The sequence below is a fragment of the Plecotus auritus genome (assembly GCF_963455305.1).
Source record: "Plecotus auritus genome assembly, chromosome: 2".
Lineage (NCBI taxonomy): Eukaryota > Metazoa > Chordata > Mammalia > Chiroptera > Vespertilionidae > Plecotus > Plecotus auritus.
This window is the reverse complement of record NC_137771.1, coordinates 51,798,534-51,817,013: the sequence shown is the minus strand read 5'-3', so window position 1 is coordinate 51,817,013 and position 18,480 is coordinate 51,798,534. Positions and strand designations below refer to the sequence as shown.

Below are 18,480 nucleotides of genomic sequence, written 5' to 3'. Positions count from 1 at the left end.
GAATAACATGAAAAATGAGCCTTAAAGCAACACAAAAAGCCATGTACCTGCTCAATCCAAAAAGCAAAGCTGTAAAGCAGGAACCTGACAATCAGTCTAGCTACAAATATTCATTTAGCAGCTAAGAAGAGTTCAGGCTCTACATTATTTGCCCTTGTGCTTTAGGGACTCGTGAGAGTCTATAAGCAGGGCTGTATGTACAGCCTAAACACGGTAAGTAAGCAAACTGTAATTGGCTTTGGTATGCTGACACATGTAGGGCAGTCCATACTTACTTTCTGAAGAGGTAGTTCTTGTAGATCAAATTTAGACTTAGTCTGCAAGTTTAAAGTCATGCTTCTGCCTGCATGCATTGCTGAAATACCTCCATAGGGCAGCATGCCAAGGTTAACTGTGTTGTGTTTGTAAGCAGCATTCTGAGTAGAGGAGATAATCATGTGACAGGGTGTGAACACATGCTCAACAAACTGATTATAACATGAACATGTTTCAATTTATCACATTTAACTTTAAGCGAGCAAACAGTAACTTTCTTTTCAAAACATGCACTCGATCAGACAGAAGCAAACAGTAAACAGTGTTAGTTATGCACATAATGAGTACCATCCAAAACTACAGAAAAGACAAAAAGCCAAGATACATTCTGTTTTATATTTGCTGCTAACTCAAAGGCATAAAATCTATCTCGCATATCATGATGGCAGTGATTTTGGACAGATGTGGTTTATCTGTGGAAGTCTATTAATTAAAAAAATTTAAACAGTGAAGTCAGTAAACTTTTGTCAGCTGCAAATCTCATGGTGTCTTTCACATTATGAGTTCATCACATACAAAAGACAAATACTAGCTTCAGATCCTGCCTTAAAACTGATGCACTCAATGTTACAGCCAAAATCAGTTTATTTTATTTCTCAGTTTATAGGCTTAATTACAGCAACTCAGAAAAAGAGCTTGTAAAAGCTCATTCAATTTGACCACTGTCTGACTGAATTTACAGATGAATTTAGTCAAACTAGTCAAATAAGTTGTATAAGGATCCAAATACTCTAACTTCTTTATTTCTTAAAAATTACATTTAAATTGGAGAAGTTTCATTATGAAACTAAAGGAATTATGATTTGAACTATTAGTGCCACTTATATGATAACTCTAGAAAACTAGTATTATTTTAATTGTGGCTACCCTTTTAAAGTTATTCCAAGTGTCTGATAGTTAATATTTTCTATAGAACTTCATTTAAAAAATTAAGACATTTTGGATGCCTGGTCATCAAATAGTTTTCATCGGTACAATCTCTACTTTCCACTTATAATGGAAATGTAATAACTCAGTATTTGATCCTTTAGGTAATTCTCTTATTTTGAAAAAAATATCTACAGAAGTTAACTTAGTATCCTTTTAAAAAACTGAACACTAACAGTAGACAGCTACTCTACTCTAGGACATTATTTACAAAGCAATGGTTTTTAGCATCAGAGTTTCACTGACCAATAAGATTTGTTATGGATTTTTGATTGTTTTCTCTAGAGTTTCTTCATTGTCACTATGCCAAAATTGAAAAGGACACTGAACATTTCAGTCTAACCCTTGGATTAAAATCACCCCATCTAGTGCTCTATCAGCTCCTCTAGAAGGGTAGCAGTCTCAGACACATGGGTTCATGTTTTAATTTCTCTCAGTCACAGTGGGGCTCTGTGGTGCAAGCTTGAGCCTTAACGTTAAACTAGAGAAAAAAACGGGCATCTTTTATCCAGGATTGTACCTGGAGCTGCCTCTCCAAGTACTGACCGAGAGCTTTAACCAATATCATGTTGGTCTGTTAAGCTTATCGGAGCTTAAAGGCAGTTCTGTTTAATGAGGACTGGACAAAGATCTTATAGTTTCCAATGTAACTATTTGATTTCCAGGGTTCAAATTGCTCAATTAAATTTTACTAGGAAAGAAGCATAGCATGTCTCTGGTACAATCTGTCTTTGGACAGAATGTTCAGTGGCACAGCTATGTCAAAACTAGTTTTAGGCAACACATCTGTGCTGAATTCATCTTGTTGAGTGGCTGAGAAATTTTAAGTACGATCCAGCCTGAAAATCTCAGTACGTCAATTGAGAGGAAGAAGAAATCTTATTTGGAAAAAATTAGAGGAAGAGTTTCTAGGATTCAATGGCTTGAAGCAATTCTCTAAAGCAATTTAATGTCAGGATTAAAAGAGAAGCTATTAACATACATTGACGTTGCTCTGAAAAATGAAAGACACTAATAAAATGATAACCAAGCAAGGGATACATGGAGGCTAATTAAAAAGGGAGGTGCTGTCATAGCAATGGGAAATATATGAGTTAACTTTTATGTTTCTGGACCCTGGGACAGGCAGAGCCTCCAGACTTCTGGTGATCCAAACCCCCTTCCCACAGTCTTATCTTCCTCCCTCCAAATTCCTACTCCAGAGGAGTCACCTACTTATCAGTAGCACTGATCAAAGGAGAGAAACCATTTAGTTGGGAAACCAGTAAATGAATGATGGTATCAAATGTTCAGAATTTGCTTTTCTTTTTTATGCTTTGTTTCCACTCAGTCCTCTGCTACCTCAAATTACTAGTCATTGTACATATGCTCTGAAAAGCTTCTTATAACCTTTCTTGACTAGTTCATCTTACCCTTTTACGTATGGTCGTGTCTACACGAGGCCAGAGTTTCCAAACTGTACTGTATTATTTGGCCCCAAATTTTTCGCCCTCCAAGTTATCTGTCTACATGGAGGGTATAACTTGAGGTAAGGCATGGTGACAACTGACCAGGTGTCTCCCACTGACAGCCAGTCATGAGGCTTTGATGAGCTCCCTTCAATGGGACTGAGCACACCTATTTGAAACAGACATTCTGATGAAATACTTGGCAAGGCAGAACCAATTTCCACAGTGAGAAACTAACACCCACACCCACACTTATTAGTTCACTCTGTCCCTAAAAATGATTGTTTTCTTGTCATGTAGACACGACCTACAAACAACATAATTATTTAGAAAAAGTACACCTGAAAACACAAAATTCAAGGTTAAGGAAATATATATGATAAATGCAGTGACCTGTGCTTTCAGTAGGACACCAAATAAAAATAATAAAAGTACTGAGTGAAAGACTCCAATGGTGTATTATTACCCAGATTCCCAATTTACACTGAAGCTTTTAAACCTACAAAATGAGAAAAGGCCCTATTTTCACAAAAAAGAGCTTTTTTTTTTTTTTTTTTTTTTTTGGTGCAGGGCACACAAAGGCCTCTACATCAAAGCCAGAAAGGACACTCCATAATGATGGTCACTGGTCACAGTTCTAGAAAATGAATGACCAGACTCCTCTTAAAGTGAAACAATAGGCAACAAAAAGTAATTCTAGGCTTTATACATTTTTTTTACTCCTCAATAATTATGCATTCCATGCTTCACTGTGACTTAATTTTTTATCTGAAATGGTATTCATTTCCTTTTTTTGCTGCAATATACACACTAATTTGTACATTTGTAGTCTTTATAAAGACTTCATCTATTTCTGTTGTCTGTAGTATGATTTGAATTTAAACATTTCTTTCTATATAAAGACTAGCATTCTAAATGGCGGGATTTTTATTAAATAAAATAACATGTAGGAGGGCATGTCTGCTTGTTTTACTTTTCTGTTTCTTGTTGGGAAGATTATTACTCCTTTGAAGTAATAACTTTAGTAGTCCCATAGCGGTAACTATATGCAAATTTTATAAACAAATTAGACCTGACTTTAATAAAAGTGTGTCCATGCAGAAAGGGGCAAAATACTCACTTTTTTTTATGGATTCAATAAAAATCACACTCTTTAGGTCACCAGAGAACAGTTTTGTGCCTTCGGAGAGACAATTTGCCTTAATGGCTAGAAAGTGACTGAAGCACCATCCCCGTATAATCAAGTGAAATTCTTTCTTGCTAACAATATTTAGGCTAGATTTGATGAACAACTCACCTACAGGTTACGGACTCTCCAAGAGCATTAAACAATACCCATGAAAAACTATAATGACCAATTCCCCGCAATATAAAGATAAACAAAATGCTGATCATCTATTCATCCATGTAGTTCATGCGTCACTACATGGACTTAGAAATGCCAATAAAATAAAACTAAAGGCAGGAGGGATATTCTTACAGAGAAATGCCAAACATACCCTGTCTAACCTTCTAGCTTCTATATGTCTAAGCAGCTGTTGTCTCCAGTCTGCAGGCATTTTACCACAGCTCTCCTCTCCCTTCACAGGAGTGGGCCTCGTCTTTATATCACTGTTATCTGATGGCTTGTCATAGTTACCCAAGTTATAGTCAGATGGTATTTTCTCCAAAAGAGCTGCCATAGTAGGCCTAGCTGAAACTGGTCTGGTCTGGGAGGCACCGTAACTCTCTGTACTGTAGCTTCTTGCAGACAATGGCCTCCTCTGGGTAAGGTTTTTAACCGGAAAACTTCCCGCCTGAGCTTTCACTTCTTGATATGAAGGGTGTTCGTCTTCATACCTGCCATTCCTTTTCAGGAACTGGGACTCAGTCACTGAAACGCTGCTTTGGCGATCCAGACCGCCCCTATACGGAGGCCTGCCGTACCTATCGCTCGGAGGCAGCTCATGAGGTTCACTGACCCTTCTAAACATGGCCATTTCTGTGGCGCTCACCAGGGAGTCGGCTCTTCTCAAGAAGCCTGCCCTGGCACCTTGGCTTGCAAACTGGGCGTTCAGCACAGCGTCCTCATTGACGGATGGCTGGGAAAAGGAAAACATCTGCTCCATGGGCGGGTACCCTCTGTAAGCTCTCGGACTGATGAGGTCCTTGGCGATGCTTTTGCCAGGCTGCTGCATGTATTCGGAATTGTGTGGAAACGGGGGCGGTATCCTCTTCTCGGCTTTAACTTCCACCGCTCCTTGGGGATTGAAGCTTTGGTCAAACTGGTAGACCTTCTTTGTCATGGAAGCTTTCTGTGGTTGCGGCCCTTTACTGCTTCCGTAAGTGAGCATCTCGTCGTCCAGCATCGGGACTGACTGGCTGCGAGACATACTGGACATGCCGTGCTCTGGTCCCAGCAGCTTCTCCGGGCGCTCGTGGCTTCCCAAGTGATCACTCCCAGCAGCGTAGTTTTCCAGGGGTATGTTATACACCTTGTACGTACCGATGTCAATTTCATCGATACTCTGTGACTTTTTGAACTTGTTGGACTTGATGTCTTTCATGAGCGGGGAAAGCCTCTCCGTGCTTTTGCTGATGGAAATGCCTTTAGAAGATTCTGGGCGGCAGTGGATTTGAGAAAAGAGACTCCTGTTGGGGTTGGAATCGTGATACTCCCATGGCAGTCCCGGAGAAAAGGGACTAGGTATTTCAACAGAGTCTTTCATATGGTCTTTCCTTTCAGGCAGTGGGCTGGTGGTGGGGGTGGTCTCTAACTTGGAAGGGAAAGCGGTCCTGTCTTCGAAAGGGCTAGGGGTCCTGGTCCAGTTCTGCCAAGGATTGGAAGGAGGCACTTCTGTTTCTGGCGTGTGTCTGTTTGCAGACTGCTCAAGCTCCAGGGGAACACCGACAATCCTGTCCTGCCTGATCAAAGGCCTGCGTCCGTGAGCAGGTGCGTTTCTGGATTTGGAACCTAAGAGAGGATTGCTGTTGGCATTCTCGCCCGTGGTTTCCTCGGCAACAAACCCTGTGTTATCATAATGGGAGCCATCAGTCCAGTTGTCAGTGAAGGTGTCACTCATTGGCAGCCGGTCAGGGCGCTGTGGCAGATTCCCTGGGGGAACAGCCTCCCGCTGGCTGAGTAATGGCTTTGAATCAAGAGGTTGTGGGAAAGATTGTGCAATCCTGTGAAGACAATGGGAAGAAGTATGAAAATGGGACCTTGCCAGAAAGGGAACAGGCAGCCAAGAACGCCGCCGTCCTTTGTTGAACTGCTCATTCACCCATACCTCTCTTATGATGAAGACCTCACTACCATTTCACGTCCAAAAAATCCACCCTTTATCCTGCTCTGACTTTAATTTCTTCCTAGTAATCAACAACTTCTAACATATTATATATTTTAGTTATCTATTATATCGTGTATTATCTTGTGTTCTCTGTTAGAATATAAACTTATGAGGGCAGAGATTTTTTTTTTCTTCAGGTTGAGTGGCTTTAGCATAGCATTAGCATATTATGCTTTGATTGGTTGAACAGCTGACCAGTCAACCGGACACTTAGCATACTAAGCTTTTATTATATGGGATGACTTTTGATCATTGGTATATTCACACCAGTGACCACAGTATGTCTAGAAGATGCTAATTTTTTAAAACCATTTGCACAATAATAATATTGAATTATATATCTTTTATCAGTGAGCAAAAGACTTTTAAGTGTTTTTGCTAATGAAGAAAGTACCTAAATTAATCTCAGCTTATAGAAAAAATAATGAAATTTATAAGGAGTTAAGAGTTAATATTATCATGGCATCAGTGAATAGAAAGTTATTTATTAGTTACCAAACAATTTATGGCCAACAGTAGTGATATTATCAGTAAAATATGAATGAAAGTCATTGTTTAGTTATATCATATGATAATTTTTATTTGCTATTTGTAGTGTAAAACAACAACACATTACAAAACAAGGAATCAGAACTGGGCAAATACTACCTCATTGAGTCACTTTATTGTAGTCTGTGGCTTTAGTTGTTTTCATGTGTAAAATGGAGGTAATATAGAGTAGGATCCATTTTGGAAAGATTAAATACTTTCACCTATATTCTAACTTTTCCAGGTAGTGATAAAATGATGATGATGATGATGATGATGATGATGATGGAAATGAAAAATTTACTGAACATTTATTGAACATTATACTAGGCATATCAGGGCTTTACATACATCTTGCTTTAATCCATAACACCATTATGGGTGGTGAAATGCCTACATAAATATAATAAGTATTGGGAAAAAATTTTTGTTTAAGAATTTTTGTTCTATCATCTCAACCTGTTATTAATCCATAATATCTCCCTTAAACAATGGCTTTGCTTTATAAAATGGATTCAAGGTGCTCTTGGAAATCCCAGGGGCCTCCATTTACTTACCTGCCCCTTCTATTTTCTATGTCACTCATGTGCTGATACAATTCCAAAGTTAAGATGATTTCATTTTAATAAGTTGCTGAAGATAAGCATTTGGGAACAGAAAAGAAGGAATTCTGAAAACACACCTGTTACCCCACAAAGAATTATGTACTGCATCTTTAGCTGTTGTCTGCAAGGACCCCACTTTAACCCGGGCGTTAGAGGATCCTGAGGAAGCCTGGGAAGGCGAGTAGTCTGAGTAAGTGCCTGAGGAAACACTGTTATTCAGACAGTGAGTTTTGTCAACTTCAGACTCATCAGTTGATTCTGAAATGTAAAAGGAAAATATTATAATGCTCTGAACACTGAATTACAAACACAGAAAAGTAACAGATAGCATATCGATACATGTTAGAAATATATAATTGTAAAGTTTTTCTATAGACTATGGTGTATCATAATTTACAGTTGGTGATTCATCATGCACATGCATTTGTGGCGTATTTTACACATCAGGTTCACAATGTTACCTTTTTTGTCCTTCCCTAGCAGAACAAGTTTGGGTGGGTACAGAGGGGTCTCAGCTAATGAAGGGTGAAGCTCCCCAATCCTCATATCATTAGCTGGATGAACAAAAGAATCCTGAGAGATATAATAATATAGGACAAGGAAAGTAAACATTTAAAACAATGGTTAACCAAGATGGCAATATTTTATTTGGTTCAGATTTAAAGATGGGGTTCTAAAACTTAAATCCCCGTGGAGCACTGGGAGTAGTGAATCCTATGTATCTCTAAGGTAAACCCTAATTTTTTTTCTAATTTAAATGAGTACATTTATTCATCAGACATTTGTTGAATGCTGTTTATATGCCTGACACTGTGCAAAGAACTGTAGAGGTTCCAAAGAAAGACAAGATGTCACCCATACCGCTGGGAATTTATAATCTAGTTGGGGAGATGAGATATAACTCATTATAGCACAGGATTCAATTATGATAAGCATTATATGAGTAATATGATACATATAATATAAGCCATGTAGGAGTTCTAAAGGGAAAATGTCGTAAGAATTTTAAAAAGAAAGTGTATCACTGAAGAACTGGAATTATTTTGAATCCTTAGCTATATTAATGCAAAACTGGGTCCTCTAAGTCTTGCTTTTACCACCAATCTCCCTTTTAATTCATACTGTTTCCCAGGTGATCCCAATTTCTTTCATTCTATCATGCTTTGTTCCTAAGCTTTCTCATATCAGTCTAGCCTGCTAAATCTTCATTCTAAATCTATCCATTGAGTGTAATGAGCAACATTGGCATGAGAATAGAACTTTGACAATTTAACATGTAAAAAAAATCCATAAATTTACAACTTCTATAATTCAAATTATTATTCCCAGGTAACCAGGTAGTGGTAGAGAATTAGGGAAGACAAAAATACCAAATTCTCACTTTTTCCTACATATAAAAAATGGCTTGTTTATGTATCTACTGATGTAAATTTATGCACAGCAGTTATGTTTATGTCTATTGTCCCTTAATCTTTAGGTTAACTTGAAATAAAAATATAATTTTCAGAATTATTTTCATTTATTAGTACTTGCTAGTTTGGAACATTAATGTAACATATTTGGAAATATTTTATTAATTTGGAGAAAGAATATACTTGAGGACAAAAATATAAAAAATGCGATGGGTCCTGTCTGATAATTAATCTGTGAGTAATGATCAGATAGAAGCTCTTATTATAAACTAGAGGCCCAGTGCATGAAAATTCATACATTCAGGGGGGTCCCTCAGCCCAGGCTGTGCCCTCTCACAGTCTGGGAGTCCTTGGGGGGTGTCCGACTGGGAGCTTAGGCCCACTCCCTGGGGGATCAGGCCTAAGCTGGCAGTCAGACATCCCTCTAGCAGCCTGGGAGTCCTCGGGGATGTCCAACTAATGGCTTAGGCCCATGGGGAGCGGGCCTAAGCCATTAGTTGGACAACCCTTAGGGCTGCCACGGAGGCAGGAGAGGCTCCCGCCACATCTGCTGTGCTGGCCAGCCATGAGCTGGCTTCTGGCTGAGTGGCGCTCCCCCTGTGAAAACAACCGACTACCAGGAGGCAGCTCCTGCATTGAGTGTCTGCCCCCTGGTGGTCAGTGTGCATCATAGCGACCAGTTGTTCCACCCATGTTCCACTTAGGGTTAATTTGCATATTACCCTTTATAATATATAGGATGTTAAGGTTTCCATAGTGAAAGGCTTAGGGCTTCAGGTATTGTAGAGAAACATCCACTTCTTTAAATCTTAGCTTAAGTTCTATCTTTGGGATTGTTTATGATTTGGTTGATATGGGAATATTTGTCTGTGAAAAACCTGGGTATATTTGATACTTTTGTTTTTGTGTTTAAAGAGTATTTTAGGGGAAGAAGACTAAAGATCATGTAGTTGATCTTTTCATTTCATTTCCTAGAGGTGGATTCTGAGACTCAGTAAGGTTGACACAGATGGACAAAAGTCCAGCATGGAGGCATGATTCTACTGGGCTCTAGTCCAATGATCTCCATGAATATTGTGCTGCTTCCTGGTGAGCTCAGCTGGGAGAACATCAGACACTTAAAATGCAGTATCAGATTTGAAGAGGGATAGGAAAGAGAGTGGGATTGATGGAAATACTGAAGATGAAGAGGAAAATCTGTGTTTTTGTAGATTTTCAAAATTATTTCAAAGAAACTTATGACAAAATTTTAAGTTTGAAGAACAGAGAATAAAAGTTTATACATCTTTGGAGAAATTTGTAAGTAGAAACAAATGCAAGTTTGATAAATGGTATCATAAAAGGCGTAAAATATATAGACTTTCAAAAAAGTGTCAGTTACAAGGTGGCCTATTTCCATTTTATTCCTGCTTTACCATTTATTGACCAGGTTACCTTGGGAAAGTAAGTGTAACTCTCTAGATTTTATTCAATTCATCAACAAAATGAAGGTAATTGAAAATAAGAAATAGTGCAAATTTCTGTCTAGTACTAATATTCTGTAAGTACAAGTATAACTTATTTGTTGAAATAATATTAAAATACTCTTATGACATTTAATATTGAAGTATAGGCCTTTTGTTTTAGTCAAAATAACAAACCAAATAGTTGCACAATGCAGAAATGTAAATATAATAAAGGGTTTTACTATTTTTTCCTGTTATGCCTTAGATATTCAATAATTATCTTATATGTTTAGATCAAACTTTCACTCTTATACCCCAACTGGTTCATTGATGGCCATCTTCTCTCTGTGACCTCACATGATGGATGGAAGGGGCTAGGGAGCAATCTGAGTCTCTTATAATCTCATTAATGAGGGCTCTACCCTTTCTAATCACCTACCAAAGACTCCACCTCCAAATACCATCACATAGGTTTTAACATATTAATTTTTGCGGAGTCTGTAGCACCAGCTCTTTACATAGCTAGAAATTCTCATTTTTAAATTTTCAAGATAAAGATTATTACCTCAACAGAAAGGCCTTCCCTGGTCACCCTGATCAATAGGACCCTCTGATCATTCTGCTTATTTGCATTAAATATAATAAAAACATTTATTATTATTATTATTATTTAATTTATTAACTGCAGACTGTAAGTTTCATGAGGGCAGGGACCACGTCTGTTTTGTCCACTATTGTCCACCCAATGTCTAGCACAGTGCCTACTATAGAGTAGGGGCACAATAAATATCTGTTGAATAAGTGAATGACTAATATGGTCTAGTGTTGTAACCCTGGTAACATGTTTCATCCAATTAGAAGTTTATTGAAGGCCAAGACAATTTCTCTGAAATTTTTTTGAATTAAGTGTTGGCTGCCCTACCTGTACACATTTTATCACCTGTTTGTTGAATCAAATGTATTTTCACAACATCAATCTACCATATGGCCAATAAAATAAAATCCTTCTTACTTTGATGATCTAATACATTATATTATGGATATTAATATGTTAATATAATATTATGAGTGAAGTTAAAATATAGTGATGGGGGATATTGTGGAGTGAGGAAGGCAGGGACAGAGGAGATAAGGAAGGAGGAAGAAGGGTACAGTGAATAAAGCTCTGACATAAAACAATTAAAGGCCAGAAGTTCCTGAATTCTTGGTATACGAATGCCTTTGGTATCTTAATAATTTTGATACATGGACCCTAGACTAAAGAAATACCTAACGATCCCATTTATTAAGTAATTAGGTGCAAACTTGTATATATGTTTATGACTACTTTGTGATAATTTAAAAACAATATACATAAATTTAAAGAGAATATAATATTTTTACTTTATTTTTAAATAACCAAAACTACTTATTAATGGAATGCATGCATCTATTGGACACCACGTCTACCTTCTCCAACCTTGGAATCATATTAGATACTACCTCTCTAATTTCTGTCTCACATTGATTATCTAGGGACACTTGATGTTTGATCACAGCAATGCTTCAAGTAACTTTTTAACTGATTGGCAATGATTGCTTATCTCTCTAATTTCTTAGAGTATTACATTCTCCATCACACAAGTAACCATATGATCATATTTCATATTAAATACTCTCTACTTAATTCATCTTTGTTAAGTTTACCTGACAAGGCCCTAAATTAGTTGGGGACTATGCACACATTTTATATTTCTTCTTTCCCTCTCACAGTGTTTAGCACAGTGCTAAATATACAGTTGGTGTTTAATCAGTGCAACAAATTGATGCTCTGAAATGCAGATTTGTAAAAGAGTTTCACCAATCTAGATTTTAGAGAAATAGGTATAGTAACTTCTAGATATTTTCATAAAAATTAAGTATCTAATGAAGATAAAAAGGTGATAAGCAAATTATCTGAAGTGTTGATGAGATAGTGCAGAGGTGGCATACATGTAGTTGAATTCTTTTCAGACCAAACAAATTGATAAGGATGAATATCTAATTAATTCAAAATATGGGACTTAAACTCACATGACTAGATTGAAAAAAGCTAAATTTCAAAGTTATCTCCCCCTTTTTTGTTGTTGTTTATAGTAGTGTTTCCTAGAAGATTGTAACCTAAACACAAAAATATATATTTTTAAAATATATTTTATTGATTTTTTACAGAGAGGAAGGGAGAGGGATAGAGAGTTAGAAACATCGATGAGAGAGAAACATCGATCAGCTGCCTCCTGCACACCTCCTACTGGGTATGTGCCCGCAACCAAGGTACATGCCTTTGATTGGAATCGAACCTGGGACCCTTGAGTCTGCAGGCCGATGCTCTATCCACTGAGCCAAACCGGTTAGGGCAACAAAAAATATTTGAAAAAAATTTTTGGCTCTCAGTCTGATCAGGAATTTTACTGAGATTTGCAGAATAAAAAAAAATCTTCAGTTAGTCTCTTCTAATGACTCATACAATAAAAGTTTGAAGTTTCCAAAAGACTATCATGAAAATGATATAATGCATGTACTGGCTGGGTGAGCAAATTATTTTTTCTGTGTATATTGGAACTTTTGGAGCTGTATTAATGTTTTTAGGCCATGAGGGTATCACTTATCTGTGATTTAGTAAATGCAACTCTCATAGTTTGAAAGAGTAGAGGGACTCAATTTATATTTTGGGAAACAAAATGTACTTTTTAAAGATCTATTCAGTTAAAAAAAATCCATACGTATGATTTAGTAATTCCGAAAAATCCAAACCACACTGGCAATTACCAATAACCTTGAAATACCTCCATTGTAATCTCCTTTGGGGCTACAGGCCACTTGTGTTCATATTTTTCTTTCACAGTTTGTTCCGTGTTAGCAGTTGGATTTGAATTCTCAATACGTACTCCATGGCTTGGCTTACCCACCAGATTTTGAACAGATTTTACCATATTCTTTAAATCCTCTGGGTAAGGTGTTGGATATCGTTTTAGGTTTATTTCAACCTAGAAGTTTATAAAAAGAAATTTAATATCAAAATACCTTCAGCAAGCATGTTCACAAAACTACTCCACTTTATGTGTAGTAGTAGAACCAAATGCAGTATAGTGAGTGCTGAGCTGGCTGAGAAACTGTGCTGTAGAGTAGAACACTCAGTGCTCTTCTCTCATTCTGCTTGTGGGATTTCTTCCCACCCCTGCCCACCCTTTCAGATTAAACACAATTTTTGGATTATATGCTATCTTTAGATCTACCCTATAATGGTTGAAATAGCAGTACATCCAACACTTAAGTGACAGTTAATCTCTGAAAAATGTAAGACAATTATTTGCTTTTATATTTTCCTGAGAGGCTGTCCTTTTCCTGACATGAATTATTTATAAGTAATTATTTTTATATTAAAAATATCAATGCAGGTGCTGAAGGAGGGGACAATATCTGCTACCCAAATATGTTTCAGCTTTCTGTTAATTGGTATGTTACATCAAAAGGTAGGGTAGCTAATTCTTGTTAACGTTTAAGAAAACATATTTCAGGGTGTTTAAATTTAAATTAAGTTTAATTTAAATTTAATTTTTACCCTTATAAAGTAACATGCTTTGTGGATAATGTCTTACACTAAAGAGAAATAAAAAATTGTGAACATTTTCTAAGACATTCTAGGCAAACATAAAGTTTGGCTTATGTTTATCCCGATATTATTTCTATACTTGAACTCCTTTTTGGTGTATCAATCTGACTTTAGAAACATATATTAATGATTATTTTTCCCATTTAACTTAGAGAGAGAAAATATAAGATATTCCATATAGAATACTGAAACATCAGAGTACTTGCATGGAATAGATATAAACTGTTCATGCTGATTAAAAGGGAGGAGAGGAAAAATAAGGGGCAGATTTACTTGACCAGGCTCGTTTCAAAAAATCATGCCGTTTTGTATCTGAGTAGAATCAACTTTACAAAATGGAATGGTTTATGTGATTGTGGCGAGTATGTGTCTGTGGAAAGTGTGTGGGGGTTGAGGAGGAGCAAGTGGGAGAGAAGCTGAGGAGGAAGAGTGGGAATGAGAGAGAAAAAGAAAGAGGGAAGGGCACATGTAATTCATGGGATGTAAGAAACCATGGTGGTGGTACAGATCTGAGGAGTATGAATATGAACTTAAACACTTTTGCTCATCTGCAGTTTTAGCAAATCCACCAACTTTGTTATTCTAGTGTTTTGTCTTTCTTGTGGCTCATTTTCCTTCTCAAATATTGGCACTTGGATGATTTCTAACATTCCTTTCAGTAAAAAATACAAAATTATTTTCCCAATACATTTTTGGAAAGCTGATGAAAAACCAGATAATGTTGCTAGTGTATGTATGGTTTAAATGTAATTTAATCTCTTATACTCCCAAATAAACAAGGATGACATTAATAATATATAGAAATAAAGTTATAAAAGTATAACTCAAAAAGTTTGACTTTACAGAAAAAGTGTAAGTTGTTAGAGTGTAATATAAATATATCCCAGGGCACTTAATTTAAAATGCATTCTTAAATAAACACAAAATGCATGATATCAATGCAAGACAAAGTCTATTGGGATGCATGCATCTTGGATCTGCTGTTAAAATGTAGTAGAAATGTTAATCACAAATTAAATTAAAGTTTTAAATTTTATTGTTGAACTTGTTTAAAAACACTTGATATCAAAGGGCTAAAAACCAAATACTACATTTAAAAATGTAAAGTATAGAATAGTACAACTATAATGCCAATTAAAAACATCTTTTAATTTTTAATAATTAGCAACATATGAATGAAAAATAATTCTCAAGTAGGGCACTAAGTTAAAATTCCGTGTTCCTTAAAATATCCTCAATGCTGAAATTGCACTTCTAATTAAATCAAAGGCAAAAATGTGAAGCATTCTTCTTTAATTGAATTAAATACTTCACTGAATAATGTAATATATTTTTGTAGATGCTATGTCCCATCTGACACAATTATATGGCTATTTACTAATGGCTATAGTACCAATATTTTCTGTTTATTTTATAAACAAATTAATGTGATATTTTGGTCACATCACCAGAATATGTTTGACTATTTCATCTCTATAAATATTTTTAAATCTAGAAACAGAAGTGGATTTACCATGAAATTAATGAAGCTTATGCTTTAGGGCCTGTCACTTGTACGGGTTCCTTTCAAAGCCTTGTGAGAGGCCTTACTTATGTATTTACACAGTTATTTTATATTCTTTTCCTTAAAGAGGTCCCTCTCAAAACTGTGGAAACTTCAGGTCTCATAAAACAGATTTGTTCTACCTATACAATAAGCTCCTTGCTTTCCATTTATTAGTCTACCAGCAGAACTTACTGGACTTAGAGTCTGAAAACTTAAATTTAAGCCAGATTTACGCTGACCAGCTATCAATTTCTACTTATATAATACTAGAGGCCCAGTGCATGAAATTTGTACATAGGTAGGGTCCTAGTGGCTGCCAGCCAGGGCCTTCCTTTGTTCCGTGCCGCCCCCTGGTGGTCAGTGCATGTCATAGCGAGTGATCGAACTTCAGTTGGTAGAACTCCTGAGGGGACACTTTGATAATTAGGCTTTTATATATATAGATGGGAGTGATAATGTCTCTCTGACAAGCTTGTGTTAATCTGGAGCTAAAATGAAATAATAAATGTGATAGTCCTTTGAAAATTTATAGATTCTATGCAGAGGTTAGATACTGTTTCTAATATCATATTCTATTTATGTATTTTTAAAAATCTGGATTCCTTTGGCAATACAGATTCTACTATATATGTCTACCTGCAGTACTATAACTGTCTGAATGATTTTTTTCAGATTCCATGCAGCAACACTATCATTTATTTAGTATTTGCCATGTGTCAGGCACCAGGCAAAATGTTTTATAAGGATATTTAACTTCTTATTAGCTATTCATATAATAATACACATTTCATTATTTACCACAATTTTCAATATAAATATTAAATTATTAATTGTTAATTAATAATTATGATAAATTATAATTAAATCTCATTTAAATTTCACAATTCGTTAAAGCATCTATTCCCATTTAATGGAAAACAACAACAACCCAGGGCTCAGACAATGTAAGTTGCTTGCCCAAGATCACATTGCTAGTAGGTAGCAAAGCCCAAATTCAAACTCAGGTCTTTCATCCAAAGTTTATGCTACACAAGTATTACTTGACTCAGAGCTATTCTCTGGTACAGGGGTAGCACATATTTGTACTCTCTTGTGGAAGAAATACTATAAGTCTAATATGATAATGTTATTGAGTTAAATAACATAATTTCAATTTTTTATAACATGAAGCTAACATAATAGTTTATAATTTATTTTTTAATTAAACTATAATTTTATAATTTTGTTATATTTGTAAACTTTGTGAAAGCATATTTTATACCATTTTCCAGATTGTTTTTCCTTTCTACTCTTCAACTCATGTGTGCTGTACTTCAGAAATGAACAAACATGATCATAAACACAATTATATAAATAGGTCAGCAATGCCCAAATACAAAAGCAGTTTCTTTATATATCTAAATATTTAGGCTAGGAATATTCCTTTATTCTAATATGGGATGAATATATATGTAAATTTACTTTTTATACACATAGGTGGAAAAAATCTGTCAATTATGCTCTTACCAAAATGTTGTGTATATCACTCACCATAAAGTATTTGCTCATTTCACATATACATTGTACTAAAATGCAAAATTTTTACTGAAATGCTATTTTATTTTAATTTTGGAAAATAGAAGCTTTTCATAAAATTCTATATATCTTAGATCTAAATAAAGTGCAGTAAATGCAAATAGCAGCTGCAAGATGTTGGAGACTCCCCAAAATTTAGCAATGAAGAAAGAATTAGTGTTAATAGCTAGGGCATTTAGAAGTGATACTTGACCACACAGAACTGTGGTTTTCTTATATAATGATTAAATTCTATTTTGATTTGGTTGTAAATTCCAGTAAGAGAAATAATAGTTAATGCTTTGATTATTAAGTGTTAAGTATCTTATTCTAGGAATTAATTAGAACATTTTACACACAAAGAAAGAATATAGCAGTTTTAGTTAGGAAAATGCATTTTCAGCTTGCCTTATATTGCAGAAAGAATATAAGACAATAAGAATCTAGTCCATTACATGTGGATGGTAAAGTTTACAAAAAATGCAGTGTTTTTTCACATCCCGTCAAGACATTTTCCCCCCATTAAACTCTTGAACCCAACCCACAGAGGTAAAAAAACAAACAAACCCTGTTTGCCACAACTCCCAAACCAATCTTCTCTTACAGGAATTCTCATCATCTGTGCCTTCAAATTAAAGGTAAATTGATGCTTTTCAACAGGTGCCATCATTGTGCTTAAAGTTCACTCTCAGCAAATCTCAATTTAAGTCTCAATTTATTTTAAGAATCAAGTTTAGTTATTTAATCTCCCCCAGAATTAGTATTTTAAAAAAATGTATGTATGCGTGAGGACAATTTAGATTTTTCTCAATAGCGTCATCAACATTCTGCTTGACTATTGGTATTCCCACACTTTAAATAAAAATAAGTCTTTAAAAATAAAAACATAAATAAAAAATGAAGCACCCACCTCAAAAACCATGCCAGTTATCCCCCCTTTAGGTACTTCATATTATTCCCTCCCCTCTGACTCAGGTCTCCCCGCCCCATTGCCAATGTCAATGAACAAAAATTAAGTGGGGATCAAACATTGGCAGTTGGTAAGTTTCTATGATCAATATTTTTTACCCCAAATCATGCAGAACATACCCCTTAAACCACTGTTCCAAGGTTGCCTCTACATGGGGGATTCTCTGACCCCAAACACCTAGGCCTACCTGTCTGCCACTTAGAGAGGGAAGAGTGGTGGATTGTGCTGCAACTGGCAATGGAGTGCACATGCTCCTTTCTTGCTGGAGGCCACTTATACAACCCCATGCCAGCTGTGGGTCATTCTGGGGGACGGGCATATCTTGGATCTGCTGATCACACCTGGCCCATGGTGTGCAGCAATCGCCAGACAGTCTGGCAGGTTGGAGAGTAATCCCACGCTGGCCCCTTTCCCAGGGGGCTTGGCAGGAGTGATCCTGTGGGAGAAGGAATCTCCATTTTCTGGGAGAAAGAGGAGCACTGTAGCAATACTTTCACTTTATCATTTTCCTACTCTTGATTTTTTTTCCATTCTGGGTAATGCATTTAAAATAACCATCAGAAAAATACTTTTAATTCCTGTAATAAAATGGTACCAATATCATATGAAGCTAAAGTGTTGCAATTTCTTCACACAATGCAGCATTCATATTACACTGTACACACTATAATTAGGGCATTATACTCTAGTCCATTTGGAAGTTGGTGGCATAGGAAACTGGTTCCTTTTTAAATTTTATGTAAATTAAATGTAAAATTGTGCTAAGTTGA

General features: G+C 36.0%; 1 protein-coding gene across 3 annotated transcripts in view; it reads right to left on the bottom strand.

Moving 5' to 3' along the window:
• LRRC7 (leucine rich repeat containing 7) overlaps positions 1 to 18,480 on the bottom strand; it is a 496,684-nt gene that overhangs the window by 82,551 nt on the left and 395,653 nt on the right. For 2 of the 3 annotated variants that reach the window (XM_080658301.1, XM_080658302.1), the window contains exons 17-21: positions 17,898 to 18,146; positions 12,814 to 13,014; positions 7,614 to 7,725; positions 7,230 to 7,410; positions 4,190 to 5,855 (exon numbers count right to left, since the gene is read on the bottom strand). In XM_080658301.1, the coding sequence (XP_080514427.1) occupies positions 4,190 to 5,855; positions 7,230 to 7,410; positions 7,614 to 7,725; positions 12,814 to 13,014; positions 17,898 to 18,146 (2,409 nt within the window). Of the gene's footprint in view, positions 1 to 275; positions 417 to 4,189; positions 5,856 to 7,229; positions 7,411 to 7,613; positions 7,726 to 12,813; positions 13,015 to 17,897; positions 18,147 to 18,480 lie in introns of all 3 variants that reach the window. The other variant, XM_080658305.1, reaches the window with a different exon arrangement.